The sequence below is a fragment of the Thermobia domestica genome, chromosome 14 (assembly GCF_964235325.1).
Source record: "Thermobia domestica chromosome 14, izTheDome1.hap1.1, whole genome shotgun sequence".
Classification (NCBI taxonomy): Eukaryota; Metazoa; Arthropoda; class Insecta; order Zygentoma; family Lepismatidae; genus Thermobia; species Thermobia domestica.
This window is the reverse complement of record NC_137467.1, coordinates 17,690,333-17,706,886: the sequence shown is the minus strand read 5'-3', so window position 1 is coordinate 17,706,886 and position 16,554 is coordinate 17,690,333. Positions and strand designations below refer to the sequence as shown.

Below are 16,554 nucleotides of genomic sequence, written 5' to 3'. Positions count from 1 at the left end.
GCGTTGTCAAAAAATTCACCTAATACTCACTTAATTCAAAGAGTTTATGCAAATTATGCAATCATTATCGAAAGTTTTTTTTTTCTTTCTTTAACTCGTCATCTACAAATTTGCATCAGCAGTTACCGTATTTGGGCACATTTTGCATATTACTCACCATCTATATTTTATAACCACCCGCGTGGCGGAGCGGTCTGGCATTACTTCTCTAGCTTCGCTGTGTATAGTTTGCCCTCTCTTACGCTGTGAAGCCATTGTCAAATGATTAACAAGAAAGAAAGAAAAAAAAAACGCAATCACAACAACACTCAACAAATAACCAACTTACACTAATTCTTCACAATAAATTCACGTGGCAATTATCTACACCCTGGCAACGCTGACATATAGAAGGAGGGTAAGGGAGTGTTGCAAGAGTCAGGCAGAAAAAAATGTTGAAATTTCCCCCTCTACCTCAGCCTCCGCTGGTAAACAAGCTAGCTCCCTATAATACCTCTTCCTCAGTAATATCTTGACTCGACTATGAGAGCTCCCATAGTAGTGGAGCTATGAATTTTTAATGTTCACTTGTTTCGCGTTTTTCGCACCTCATAACTCCGAAACTATCTATCTTTGAGCAGTCACATGAACTTTTTTTCCCATTATTTTCATGTGAGGAACCTGTTCTCAAAATATTATGACACATTTTTGTAACACCCTATATATATACAAAATAGCAAATATTTCTTTTATATATATTTACCAATGAGCGCTATAGGGTCCATATTTATAGATTAAAAATAAGCACTAACCATGTATCCAGAAAGATTATTGTTTCTTCTTGTATGATTTCGACACTCCCTGGGACCTTCCTCAGTAAGTCCTCTTGCTACTATTTCTTTCCTAAATTACTCAACCACATAGAGGACATTCTTGAAACATTAGAACACAGAAACTGCTGAAAGCTCAATAATTTTTAATGCTGTTTGTAGATCCTCACACATCTTTACTTGTGGACGTCTATTCTTGAAAATTAGATTCAAGTCACTTATAGTACAGAACAAGTAACAGTGTCACGTGCACACTATGTGAAGGAGGTCGGTTTCTAGCGTGTTATTTATCAATTACTAGCAGAATTCCCGTTCTTCGCATGGGAAGAATAAGTTTCATTTTGAACACAAAGGCCTGAATTTGGATTTAAACGGCATCGGAAGTGTCACTGTTCGTCTCAGCGATACCGAAAACTAGTGGATTCGGCATTAATATAGGTCATTTTCGATAATTTTTTATATCTCCCCCTCCCCCAAGTTGCGGGGCTGAATTTGGATTTAAACAACATCGTTAATGTCACTATTCATCTCAGCGACCCCAAAAACTATGGATTCGACACTGATATCGGTCATTTTAAAATATCTCCTCCTGCCCCCCCCCCCCCCCCGAAGTTGCAGTGTCAATGTGGAACCAAAGAAATGAACTTCATCTATGTTGAAAATTTGATTGAGATCGATCGGGTGGTTTAAGCGGCACGAAGTCACAAACATATTAACCTTTATATATATATATATATATATATATATATATATATATATCAAACCACAAGTGGTAGTAGATACATACCACTTTCGGTTTTAGAAGAGAGACGAGTGGAGAAGGAATATATTCCTGGAATGGTTAATTGATTACGAAAGATTGCTTCTCTTGTCTATCTCTGGTTTACTTCTGTCACTTTCGGTTTTAATAGAGATTAGGATCTTAAATGTATTATTTGGATGCTTAGTTCATTACAGAAAACCACTTCTCACTATCTATTATGGTTTTCATTCTATGGCGATCTGTGTTAAAAACGAAAGTGGTTGACTTACTATCACTTATCCTTTGAATAGGTTGTTAAGAATGAACATGGTACCCAGTGGCGTATTTAGGATTTTGTTTTGGGGGGGAGGGGTTTGCACAACATGTGAATAAGCACTTACATGTTTCCTTTTTTGTGCCGACAAATTTTAATGAAGTTGTGCTTATAACAAACTGATTTCGGCTGGGGGAGGGGCTTGATCTCAATAGCCACCCCCTAAATAAGCCACCACTGATGGTACCTATTCTTAGAACACTAAATCGATTCCAAACGACTGCTTCTCGCTATCTGTTATCACTTTTATTATACGGATCAATATTAAAACCGGAAGGTACAGTAGATTTGTATCATTTCCGGTTTTACTAGAGAGATAAGAGTAGAGGTGTAATAGATTTTTGGGACACTCAATCATTGCAGAAAATAGGTTCTGTCCCTCTCTCTCTCTCTCTTACAGTTTCTGACCTACAGCGATCAACCTTAAAACCAGGAATGATTAATTTTTGTCCCTTCTGGTTTGAAGATCGGGGTACAGAAACGAGCCCATTTTTATCTTTTGACCTTCTGTTATTATTAAATATTCTACCTGTTGGCACGTTCTGGGACTAATTAGTGTTATTATTTATTTTAATTTTTTTTTAAGGTTTGTGTCTGTAAAGGTTTCTTCCATGTTTCTCGATCTTCAGCTTCCTCTTTTAACTCCTTATATTTTCTTCTATTTTTCCAAATCATCGATCAGTTGTCTTCTTTTTCTTCCTATTCCTCGCTTTCCTTCCATCTTTCCTTCTATGTTGGTATGAAGAAGACAATTTCTTCGCAAGATGTGTCCAATCCAATTGGTCTTCGTATGAAGGATGCTTGGTAAAGGTGTTCTCTTCAATTCTATCTGTTGTGAAACATCTTCGTTTGTTACTCTCCTCACCAAATTTTATGATGATTGATAAAGTATTTCTTGGGATTCCTGTCTACAGGACGGACAGGGTAAATATATAAATTAGTTTTGGTAAATCAGTCTTCTTAGAACCTATTTAGAGAAGTATGCCACTAAGAAACATAAGTAACTTTTTCCATATTTCATCATCGTTAGGTATTCTGCCACTTGGAGGCAAGTCACTTGCCGCAGCTGAGAAGCTTCCATGTTCGTCTTCCGCTAACCTCTTCACGGTACGATTTTTCTGTTTTGATACCGTCCATTAACTGTAAGCTTCTTCGCCCCTTCCCTCTGTTTCCTGCCACCATACCCTCTAGCACGTCCCTTATAATATAGTTTCTTCTTAGCCAATGTCCCAACCAGTTTCTCTTCCTCTTAATAATATCTAAAATTGTTCTTTTCTCTCCCACCACTTCTAACACCCTCACATTCGTTTTCCGCTTCACAAAGCCAATTCTATCCATTCTTCTCCACTCCCACATTTCGAAAGCTTCGAGTCGTTTTTCATCATTTTTTTGCATACTGTCCATGTTTCTGATCCACACGGTACAATACTCCATACGAAGCATTTTACTAGTCTTTTTCTCTTTATTCAAGGTTCCACAAAATAGTATTTTCTTCCTTCTAAAGGCTTCTTTTGCTATTCCTATCCTTGCTTTTATTTCATCTTCACACTTCATATTATCACTAATAATACTACCCAGGTATCGAAAACTACACACTTGTTCTATTCAGGTAGCTCAAAATTCCATTTACAAGGATAGATGCCCATAAGTAAAGATGTATGAAGATCTAAAAGTAACACTAAAAATTTATTGGGTTTTCGGCAGATTCTGAGTTTTTATGTTTCAAAAATGTCCTCTACGTGGATGAACAATTAAGAAAAGAAATAGCAGCAAGAGAGGAGTTACTTAGTAAAGGTCAACAGAGGATCGAAATCATGTAACAAGTAATCTTTCTGGATACATGGTCAGCACTTATTTTTAATATTTTACATTACAGCAGGTAAAAGCTTCGATTTAACAGGATGACATCCGGCATTTGTACCTTACGACTTGCTCAGCACGACATTACTCTCCCAATGAAAATTATAATGAAATGAAACCTTTACATACCACGGTTATGTCATGTAGGCTAAAGGAGATGGTGATGATGAGAAACGAATAAAATGGAGGAATGAAGAAAGTGAGAGGAAACTGGAGAATCCTGAGAAAAACCACGCATACGGTGTTTGTCCACCACAAAGTTCACTTGGCGCGAGGGAAATTTATGATCATATTTGCACATATTTCTTCATCGATGTAACTGATAACAGGTTCAATTTTCTCCTTCAGTTCTCGCACACTGTTCCGTTTGCCTAGACTTCCAATTCCAGAAGCCCTCAAGAAAATCTATCGCAAGGTACATGAATATATGACCTAGCTCACTAATTCTAGTTATCATTACAAGAATGGACTTGGCCGGAAATTTTCTCTTGCAGAAAGCAATAGTTTCGTGAAATGTGTAGATAGTGGCACAATCTTGTTGAAACTACATGCGTTCAATGTAAATACTATTCAAATGCGTCCAAACAAAACAAACAAAAAGTGGTAACCATAATGCAGTACCATTCTTCATTAACTGTCACGGATTTCTCATCCTCGTCTCGAAAAAAGTACGGTTTTATCATTCAGCCGGCCCAAAATCTACACCACACACGGTATTAACTCAACAAAAAACACCTTTGTATAAATCAAACTTGGGATTCTTAAATCGGAAATTTTTACCCGTTGTAATGATGCAATTTTTTTTTTTTTTTTTTTTTTTTTTTTTTTTAAGGCACTTTAATTTATTATATTACATCCGTCATTTTTGTTGGAACATGCTACATATATTCAGTAGTAAAAGCAATAGTATTTTGAAAACACTTGAAATATGAAAGTATAAATTTCGTTGTTTTTTTTTTTTTTTTTTTTTTTTTTTCACTCTGTCAAAATATTGTATGTCTCATTCCATAATGATGCTTCATTTAGATAAATACCATGATTTTCCATAGTTATTTGCTTACCTTTCTGATATTATCTCTCAGTTGCCTGAAAACTTTTGACACTAATCTGGTATCCTCTTCAAGCTGGTGTCAACGTAAGGGACAACAGTTTTTTTTGTGAACGATTCCAGTACATCTACTAATCTGAACACCCAATTTTTAAAAGAGAAGCACGTCCTCTTGCGTCTTACTTTCTTTTGCTTCCTAAACCAATTGAGTCAAGTGTTCTCAGTGCATGTTTTTTCACTCTTGTGATCAATTTTGTCATTAATATCCACTTCATTTAATAGGACGCGTATTTAATACTCATATGAAATTATCTCGAAAGCATCCAGAACTGTCCAGTTATGCACGTTTCGGTATTAAAAAGAAAGTATTGTCTTTCTTAATACAAATATTTCCAGATAAGTAACTTTGTGGACTTATACCCCGCTGATTATTTTCTTCCGAGTGAAGTATTACTTCTTGTACTTCCAGTAGTTCTTCATAAAGTTAACTTGGTACACTCATGTCCAAAATGACTGTCGCATATCTATAACTGTCTTCTTGTAAGAATATAATTTGATAATGATTTTGCAGGATACTTTTAGTAGTGATACTGTGTGTATAATCGGGAAATGTATATTTCTGGTAAATTTCATAGGAAAATAATTATAAATATAAAAATTAGAATAAGTGAAACAAAATGTTGCTAAATGGACAAGAAAGTTTTATTTTCGTTTTATTGTTCTTATTTACTGCTCTTTTGACATGAAATTTGCCACATACATGTCTTTGTCCATTATACACATACTAACATTATAAGAAATACCGGGCGAATTCGTTATCAAATTATGTTCCTACAACAACATATTTATAGACATGTGACAATAATTTTGGACGTGAATGTACATATATACTGCTCTTCATGAGTATTAAATGATTTTCTATGTAGCTGACTAACAATAGTAATTAAAGAATCATTGCTTCTTAGTTCCACTTGTTTCAGTTACATTAATGTTTCAATGTATTAATAAACATAATTGGTAGAAAGGAAGTGACACAATTGCAACTTAACGACGTGCATTCAAGTTATAACATCTCTATCTCAGGACCTGGAACAGATAGGAACGTGCTGTTTGTTTTTAAATACGTGAGCACTCGTTGTTAATGCGTGACAGAGATGGCAACACCGTAGGGCAGACAAAACTCTAGCGACAGCAATGAAAGTGATGACTGTTTTTGGTACTTACGATACTCCTTGGTTTCTCCATTCGCGTGGTATGACAATGCTTGAAATTCATCGCCAGTCGAGTGGGACACGTGATGATGATTATGATGTCATGGATATGTCTAATGTCTGTTCGTGGGCACGACAGTTCAAAGAAGGCAGAACGTCTGTGATAACAAACCGAGACAATCTCGGCCTCGCACAAGCCGGTCTGACGACATGACCGAATGAGTGGAGAAAGTTGTTTTGGGGGATTGCCGAATAAGTGTGGAACACATCGCCACCAAAGTTGGCATTTCCCTGGGACATGTGCACACCGTCGTCAGACAGGCTTGTGTCAGGCCGAGATTGTCTTGGTTTGTTGTCATACGACGTTCTGCCTTCTTTGAACTGTCGCACCCACGAACACATCCATGACATCATAATCATCATCACATGTCTCACTCGACATGATGACATTCAAGCGGTGTCTCACCACGGAAATGCAGAAAACGAATGATTACACGCTGTTCTTGTAATGAGTATCGTCGCCATTTCATGAGTATCATAAGTATCAAAAACGGTAATCACACTCACCGCTGCCGCTAGTTCTGTGTGCCGTCCGGTGCTGCCATCTGTCACCCATTGATAACGAGTGGTTGAGTATTGACTTGTATATTCCAAATTTGAACCTTTACTTCAATGATTATCATACTTAGGTTGGAACGACTATAACTATGTTCGAAATGTGTTACTTAATGAGACACAAAGTATTTTTATCTGTGCTTTTAATTTCCTTTTTGTTGCTAAAACCTTTAGATTCTATAAAGAGACTGTTCGAATTGTAATTCTTAAATCAGATACCACGGACATGTGCTGTATAACGAAATTTCGTTTTTGTCTGCTGTGCAATAAAAACGATAACACACGTTCGCTGATGTGGAGTTTAGTGTCTCTTTCAGTCGCGAGGCTATATATCTGGATCTACAGCTTAACGTGTAAATCGAACCATACGAGCTCCATCAGGATTCGAACTCGGATCTCCTGCACCGCATAAGTGAAATAAAGAAATAATAAACACTTCTGACCAGAGTATATACACTTGTTTATTAAAAACTAAATTACAGTGTAACGGTTTCGACAACTTAACGTTGTCTTCATCAGACACTAACTCTGATGAAGACAACGTTAAGTTGTCGAAACCGTTACACTGTAATTTAGTTTTTAATAAACAAGTATATATACTCTGGTCAGAAGTGTTTATTGTTTCTTTAGTGAGTTCCAGAGACGTGATGGATAGAAAAAAAATGAAATGAAATCAGTTTTACGTCCCACGGTTATGCTGGTTAGGCTAAAGGAGACGGTGATGATGAGTAATGAATGAAATGGTGGAATGAAGAAAGTGGGAGGAAACGGGAGAACCCCGAGAAAACCCACGCACACGGTGTTTGTCCACCACAAAGTTCACTTGGCGGGGGCTGGGATCGAACCCGGGATCCCAAGCACCAGAGGTGAACGCTCTACCACTGAGCCACCGCGGCCCCTCCTCTTTCAGTAGCGAGGCTATATATGTGGATCTACAGCTTAACGTGTAAATCGAACCATACGAGCTGGATCAGGATTCGAACTCGGATCTCCTGCACCGCATAAGTGAAATAAGTGGGATCAGTGTTTATTTATTATTAGATAACTATATAGAATACCAGTTCGACCTCATGAAGAAGATATCTAGATACAAGGTTAATTTTATGAAACAAAAGTAATTATATTCAGAAGAAGATAATGCAACGGGATGTAGTTCCACAGACAACGTTAGTCTTCTAGAAAACTCTTCGATAAGAAAGGCAATAAATTTCTTGTCGAAATGTACAGAATCGGACGGTTCCGTGTGCTTTTGAGATAATTACTTATTTTTTCATTCTTTCTCTGAAGCAAGAATTGTTCCTTTTCAAATATTTAAAGATAGTGCATTGCATTAAATTCCTGAATATATTTCGTAATAGTGTCATGACATTTTCTCTTTATGCTAACCTGTTCCTAATTTAATGTGAGCTTCATTCCAAGAATACAGAATGCTTAAGAAAAGTTGTTTTAGGTTGTTTTTGTACTATTTCAAACTTGTACTTTTTCAGAAACATGCTGAATCTCGAATTCCTGAGATCGTTTTCCTGATATGTACATTTTACAATGATCAGGAAAGTCTGAAATTGTAGGTGACTTAACACTTTCTCAAAGTATTTTATAATTTATTGATCTTCACGTAACCTTCGTGGAATAGATAGGAGTAATTTTCTTTCTATATTGTATATTCAACAAATGAGTACAGTTTTACGTCCAAGGATTGATGTGGACAAAGAAAAACAGTAAAAACGAAAAAAGCAGGTACCTTTTCAAATTATCCGGCTTTCCCCAACCTTTGGCGAAGAACTTGGACAGCAATATGCTGTGGTAAACCTGGTCCAGACGACTGGGCATTTTGATGAAAACCTGGAAGAACGAAAGCGAAACTGAGATTAATATACAAAATAACTCGATTTTCCGTTACTATCTAATTATTTTAAGGATATGAAATGAGACATGCTTGTAATTTATAAAGGTATTCTCTTATAAGAAAATGTTTACAGTTTACCCTATGCTTTTATTATTTCCAATGCGATGCATGGAAATTATTGACAGTATTGAGAATATACAATGTCACCGTGATTTTTTTTTTTTTTTTTAGTTTAACGTCCCACTATTATGCACCGAGGCTAAGGGAGACTATGAGGTCTTTGGTGTGGGAGATTCGGGTTCGATTCCCGGCGGGAGCTAATGTGGTTCGGATTCCACGTTAATCAGTAGCTTCATGTCTTATATGGCCTCGTTGCTGAAAGGGATGCTTAACTCAAAATCAACTCAACTCTACGATGATGATGAGATGAATGATAATGGTGGAATGATGCAGTATTTATTTATTTATTTATTTATTTGTTTAAGGACACAACAGGTAATTCAGCCCAATTACAGTGTTCATATATATTTTCCAAATGGAAGATATACATCATATCGAGCTGAACAAGATACCACACGTGAGGGAAAATTCTTATGAGCAGTTCTCGAGAAAATAAATAAATGAATTAAAAAAAAAAAAAAAAAACATTGAACTTATGTGGCGCTTCAATGTTACTCATTGCCAATCATTATTTACAGTTTTTGTTTCGATGGAAATAAGTTACTTATTTATGTACTGTATGTAACTTATCGTTTACCTTTTCATAACGGTAGGTAAGGTTTGCAACACTGCTTAAAATTATTGTAATTACAGCTACTAAATACTATCGCTGCAACGTTATACGCTGATACAAAAGAAGGTAACCATTTTAAAACAGTCCCTAAAATCTGTCATTTTAAGCCATGTTGCACACACTACTAATGTTTATCATATATCTCCGAAAAGATTTGAGACATCAAATTGCTGGAAACGTCATTATGATTGTTTTTTCCGTTGGAAATCATCTAACTCCTTAGATACGATACTTATCTTAGTATTTTTTTTCGAAAGAAAGCATGTATAAAAAAAAAATAAATTCGAAATGCCCGAAATGCATATCATAATCACAGTAAAAATGAAATGAAATCTTTGAGTTTTACGTCCCTCGTTTATGCCGGTTAGGCTAAAGGAGACGGTGATAGATGAGTAATGAATGAAATGGTGGAATGAAGAAAGTGGAAGAAAACGTGAGAAGCCCGAGAAAACCCACGCACACGGTGTTTGTCCATCACAAAGTTCACTTGGCGAGGGCTGGGATCGAACTCGGGACCCCAAGCACCAGAGGTGAATGCTCTACCACTGAGCCACCGCGGCCCCCATCATAATCACAGTATCCGACACTAAGTTACTTTAGAATGCACCACTTTGTTTATTTCAGTTGCTTTATTGCTGCTGTAGAGCCCTCATAAATTTGGATATTTGTGATACTTTAACATCGTTAGTTGTCAACTGAATGAAAAGTATGGTATTTTAAGGTTTCGTTTTACATGTAGATTTAAAGTATGTATTAACCTTACGTAGTGTTACTTGAAAAAATCAAACTCTACATTAAGATGGCAACTCTTTTAACCCGATGATATTGTCGAGTATGTCAAACTCCCACTGATATTTACTTGGTATAAATTTTCAGCTATTTTTGTCAATTAGTTTAGAATTTAGCAGGAGGAGTCACTTTAAGTGGTTCATCCTACACACACACACACACACACACACATATATATATATATATATATATATATATATATATATATATATATATATATATATTATAAATAATCTTATATATATGTTTGGGGAGACCCAAGTTAAGTTTAATACACAGGGTGGCCTGAAAGTAGGTCCTTGCATTGATTAAGTAAAACATTCTAGTTTATGAATTTATTTGGTTCGACTGTTCCAAGGAAGTACAGTAAAGTAAAGTAAAGAGATGTTATAAGTAAAGTAGCAGTAAAAAGATGTTAAGAACAAATAATAAAGAAACTAGGTCTACCTGTTTGATAACAATAAGAAATGACATAATACAGTAAGCTGGTCAGTACGGAACTGTATACTTACTTTTGGGCCACCCTGTATTTAGTACACGATTTTATTTTATTTTATTATTATTTTTTTTTTTTTAACGTCTAATTTGGTGTACATCATTCAATTGCATTCATGTAGCAGATAAAATGCAGTCTGTAGGCGGAAAATTATTACCTACCTTGAGTGGCAATCAATTCTAGAGGTTGCTACTGAAAACCACGAATTTGATCTTTAATTAGGGTACAATGAGTCCGCGCCAGACATATTTTCGATAGCTCGGATGAACGAATTCATGAAAACATTAGGTTATCTACGGTAGCCCATATATAGAGGGAATATGCCTTCTTTAACAAGTCTGCGGGAAATTACTTCAGGGAGGATTTACCCTGTCTAGAGACATCTTAGGTGGGCATAATGCCTTTGGAAATACGTTTGATGGAGCTGCAGAAGTAGCTCTTAAAACGGGGAATCAAGTTACCTGGAACTCGGATGTTTGATGGAGCTGCAGAAGTAGCTCTTAAAACGGGGAATCAAGTTACCTGAAACTCGGATGTTTGATGGAGCTGCAGAAGTAGCTCTTAAAACGGGGAATCAAGTTACCTGGAACTCGATGTTTGATGGAGCTGCAGAAGTAGCTCTTAAAACGGGGAATCAAGTTACCTGGAACTCGGATGTTTGATGGAGCTGCAGAAGTAGCTCTTAAAACGGGGAATCAAGTTACCTGGAACTCGGATGTTTGATGGAGCTGCAGAAGTAGCTCTTAAAACGGGGAATCAAGTTACCTGGAACTCGGATGTTTGATGGAGCTGCAGAAGTAGCTCTTAAAACGGGGAATCAAGTTACCTGGAACTCGGATGTTTGATGGAGCAGCAGAAGTAGCTCTTAAAACGGGGAATCAAGTTACCTGGAACTCGGATGTTTGATGGAGCTGCAGAAGTAGCTCTTAAAACGGGGAATCAGTTACCTGGAACTCGGATATTCATAAAGTATTGTCGAATTACTGCTATGAGTACTCAAATACTAATGTGTTAATATTTAAATGAACCCAAATGAAATAATACTATAATAAAGATATAAAAAATGGAAAGCTTTGAACTGCTAGATTACTGAATGAGTATGAAAGTTTGTATGATGCAATGGGTTAACGTATGTTATTAGCCTTTTTTCTTAATTTTTGTCTGGGGGAGGGGAGGGGAATCAGAATGAAATCTTTCAGTTTAACGTCACACGTTATACCCATTAGGCAAGTGAATGTTAGAAAAATTGGTAGAATGAAATTGTGTAAGGAAAGGGAAGACCCCAAGAAAATCCACCACAAACTTACTTCGCCGGAGGTCGAACCCAAGACTACACGCTTCAGAGGTTTGGGTTGCCCCCCCAAAGAAAAAACTCAGAATGAGGTGGGGTTACACTGAGACACTACTTGGTAACGGACGCGCCCTGCACAAAAGAGGCATCTGGATGGCTATTTTGAAATAATGCCTATACGTTAATACCTCGCTTCAGTACTAAAGATAAAAAGTATACTGGGAGCTGGCATTACTGATCTAATTAGTGGCGCATAAAGAATTTAATCAAGGTGGGGCCGGGGTCAAGCACATAATCTCAAAACCTTTCAAGACAAGCATGATGTATATAGGGTGGCTCAAAAGTATGTATACAGTACTGTACTGCATTTTATATCATTTCTTATTGTTATCCATCAGGTAGACTTAGTTTCTTTATTATTTGTTCTTAATGTGTTTTTACTTATCTTAAGCTCGGAAGAGCCCAAGCAAATAAACTCATAAACTAGAACGTAATAAAGTAAATGTTTCTATAATATCTCGTTCAAGGTAGGGAGTTAAAGCCCCGAACTCCGCTTGCGCCACTGGATTTAACCAAAAAATTAAGTTTGGAGAATATCAGAATTTTTTAACATATCGTTTTTGGTGGCGCGACAACAAGATGAAGACAACACCCGAAACATACAATTCGCATAATGTAACATTTCGAAATACCAACCATTACATTACGCATCAGATTTCCGTCCCTCAATACAGACAATCAGGTCTACTGGTACAAAAGTAAAATTGGCATATGCGAACGAGGATCGGGACTTAAGGTTAGTATAAAGGGACAAGTTTTGCCGATAGATGTCACTACAGTCTTCGTATCTCTCCCATGTATTTTTTACCTTTCACGAAAATTTACAATTTCTTTTACAAATTTCAATGTAGAGACTTCAAATTTTGAGAGAAGGAACTTCATAACCTATTAAAGAGAACAATTCGTGCCGATTTTTTATTTAGAATTCTCTTCATTGTTGAAACAGTTCCATTGTTAAATGTTTGGATATCCATTTCAACAATGAAAAAATTTTAAATAAATAATCGGCACGGATTGTTCCCTTTAATAGATTATGAAGTTCCTTCTCTAAAAATTTGAAGTCTCTACGTTGAAATTTGTAAATTTTCGTGAAAGGTAAAAAACACATGGAAGAGAGACGAAGATTGTACTGCCATTTATCGACAAAACTTGTCCCATTAAACCAACCTTAATTTCCAACCTTTAAAACTTACAACCTTATTTACACAAAAATCACACGTGTCCTTAAACGATATGAGTTTGGGGTCTTGATATCTTACCCTTTGATAAAACTTTATGGTCAAATTCCGTTAAGCCCCGCTGCGACTACTTATATTATAGTAAACCGAAAACCGAAGGAAAGAAATGGTGAATTTATTATTATTTATCAAGTTTACGCTAACCAAACAAGTTTACTGTGGTATTTTGAGATGTGAAGAGCAGCGTGCTGTTGGTATCATTTGCCGAGTGGAGGCATGCTGGCATCAGACATTAGGGTGTAATGAGGAAATTAGTTCTCCGTATTGAAAGACGACAGTTCCATATGATGGATGTGACATTTTGATTTCGAGCTTTATAAGAACATATGTTTATGAAGAAGAAGTTATTAGGTTTTGTGAAACAGCAAGGATTATTAAAATTGAGCCGAAAGTATGGCAAATGTAGGAAAACACTGAAAATAAAGAAATGGGAAAATAATTACACATTCAAAAGTGAACATCGTGTTGATGACGTGAGATGTCATTGGCAAAAGCAGGCACTAATATTTTTATATTAAAAATTCTTCTACAAGAAATGAGACAGTGGTCCATAGTTTCCTCAAGGCAGTGTCGGAATTGTACAAACCGTGAAAGCATTTGCAGTGAATGTGTTAAATGAACAATTAACCTAACCTTGTATTTCTAGCGACATCCTTGTTTACGCGCATACCCACCGTCGCTGATGCACCAACTCCCTTCGGACGCATACCTTCAGTATTGCTCGACCCCCCTCCCTCCAGTTGGCTCCTGTTCCGACTCGGTTAAATAGCAGTCTACTTTTCGTAGCACAGGCTGGTTTGTGGTTTTTACACTGTAGTTTTATAGCACATCTCCGGACGCGGTATTTACACACAAAGTCCCCTTAAACTGAATATGCACCGAGAAATTCTTGAGAAACACTTTTGAAGTAGCGACAATGAATTTCCTGATACTTAACGTTTTTAACCCTGAAAATACTGAACCTAGTCTGCGGCACGAAGGCCCCGAAAGCCTATTCTAACCTAACGTTTTCGAGCTGGCAGAGAGTTGCCCCTCCGTTTTTTATAAAAATTAGGAAAATTTACAGGAGAAATGACCTAAGAAATGACGATTTGGAGCTCTCATGTGCTGTTTAGGTGAGTAAATTTGGCAGGAAAATTATGTTTAATACGAGAAAAGATATGTAGAAGCGGGCACCATTTGCAAGACGCGGAAGATTTCGGTGATTTAGCAGCATGGTAGTCGTATAGAGTGACTAACCAGTGCGTTCGATGTGATTTTCGCATTGAGTTTTACCGAATTAAATAATAACAATGAAGAGAATCTATTAAATTTTTGAAAACTACAGATTACTGAATTTCAGTGATAATTGAAGCTTCTATTTCCTCTGTGCTTCTATGAGAACTGGTTCCAGTTACCGTTCTAGTCTAATTAAAGTCTTACCGGGTAACCTAAGCTAACCAAACCTAAAACTAAACTAACCTAACAATGTTTAATGTTTCAATTGCTTTTTTGTAGGTTTGAAACTGGAGGGGCGTCTCTAAACTTAAGCCAAATTCTGTGTATACCGTTCTCTACAAACTTTAACAAAGCAAGATGGAATAATATAATTATCAATCAAAGAAAAAGCATTGTTTATGCAAAATAATTTAACTTGTGCGAGAGAATTGTGAATCAAGGAAATTGTCCAGTACCTGAACGAATATTTCGATGTAGCTGATAACTGTTGTACTGTACAATGTCTAGCACAACAAGATCATCAAAATTAATTCACGAGGGTCGGTCATTCTTGTAGCAATACACCTTGCACTACTCTACCCTTCTTAGCAATCTAAAACTATACAATGACCAAATACGCTAGATTGTTTTTGAGCATAAGATACACTCTACAAATAAAGGTATACTTGCTATAACACTTCTCACTTAGTTAATATATATTTCAATGAACACAGCTTAGGATTGTTTAAAAATTAGTCACTCCACACCGGGTCGTGCGTGTATTGCTGCCCACATGATGAACGGAGACGTAATTTATCCATGGGTACGTCGTCTGCAAATTTTGGCGGCTTCTATTTTACTGAAAGAAACAGCATTTTCCAAAACACTGTGTTGTTGTATTTCCATGTCATGTTAACGCCAATCCATGCCGCATTCCTACCAAAATATCAACACGGGCAAGCAATTTTTGTGACCTTTGCCTCACTTTGTCAATTGTTGAATGCAAATAGCCTCTCCACGAGTTCATTCTAACATTCATAGAAGTGCAACCACCCATTGGTTACTATTTTAATGGGAAGTTGTAATTGGCGAATTTCCGATCGTACTATCCACATGGAATGACGTAAAGAGTAACAGTTGACATGCAAAATGCACTACAGCGCAACTCCATCAGAGCTTTGTGAAAAGACACGTATTTTCTTATATTATTAAATATTACTCACGTGATCATGCGATATGGCTTCCACTATGAATTGATAATTATGAATGTGCGTTACAAAATTATACATGAAACGAAAAAAATAGAAGGAAATTGAGGTAATAATAATGAAATAACATTGCGCAAAATATTTCCATCTGAACAAAGCGCATCTGGAATTTCAATCTTTTTTTTTTTTTTTTTTTTTTTTTTTTTTTTTTTTTAAGAAATCATATTTTTGAGCATTACCAGCGTCTATAGCCTTTTAAGCCTCACATATGAGAGATGATGTCCCTTGGTGAGCACTCTCTGGATAGGGGGAAGGAAAAAGCAACTTGGGACCATTATGTTAGATATCTTCCTGGTATTTATTTGGTGTGATGAAGTTACACCTTTACGATCAAGTGTCTCCACCGAGAATCGAACCCAGAATAGCTCGCGACAGAGATGGGAGTGTTATTGACTACGCTATGCAAGACCACTTCAGATCATTTGTAAGTTGAATATGTTTTCTCTCTGTAGATGTTGTCAGAGAAAAAGGTATAATGATCGTGAAAAAAAATTCGAATTCGACATTTCAACGAATTTACACGCCTCATGGTCCTCATATACCGAACGAATGATTTTTGAATATCCGTTCGTTCGTTCGTTCGCTCCGATGTATATACATCGCTTGGTGTGGGAGACCCGGGTTCGATTCACGATGAGAGCTCATGTGGTTCAGATTCCACGTTAAACAGTAGGTCCCGTCTCATTTAGTCTCGCTGCTGAAAGGGATGTTAAACTCAAAATCAACTCAACTTAAGTATATAAATCGCCTAGAGACCATATAATTCAACGTATCCGCACCAAATTTTAAAAGTAAGCTTTTCATGAGATTCTTTAGGGGCAGGGTTACATGATAGAAATTTACAAACTCCCATGGTTGTTTAGATCTGCCTATATTTTCGGTATTTAATAATAATAGCGTAACGGATTACTTTTACTTTTAATGCATTTTTCTCAAACAGATAACGAGTGGCGAAGC

General features: G+C 36.6%; 1 protein-coding gene across 3 annotated transcripts in view; it reads right to left on the bottom strand.

Moving 5' to 3' along the window:
- LOC145669550 (protein ABHD18) overlaps positions 1–15,434 on the bottom strand; it is a 49,020-nt gene extending 33,586 nt beyond the window's left edge. Inside the window, exons 1-2 of one of the 3 annotated variants that reach the window (XM_081737744.1) lie at positions 14,806–15,434; positions 8,361–8,461 (exon numbers count right to left, since the gene is read on the bottom strand). In XM_081737744.1, the coding sequence (XP_081593870.1) occupies positions 8,361–8,449 (89 nt within the window). In that variant the 5' untranslated portion in view covers positions 8,450–8,461; positions 14,806–15,434. The remainder of the gene's footprint in view (positions 1–8,360; positions 8,462–14,805) is intronic. The other 2 variants (XM_081737746.1, XM_081737745.1) reach the window with 2 other exon arrangements.
- Between the last annotated feature and the right edge of the window lie 1,120 nt (positions 15,435–16,554).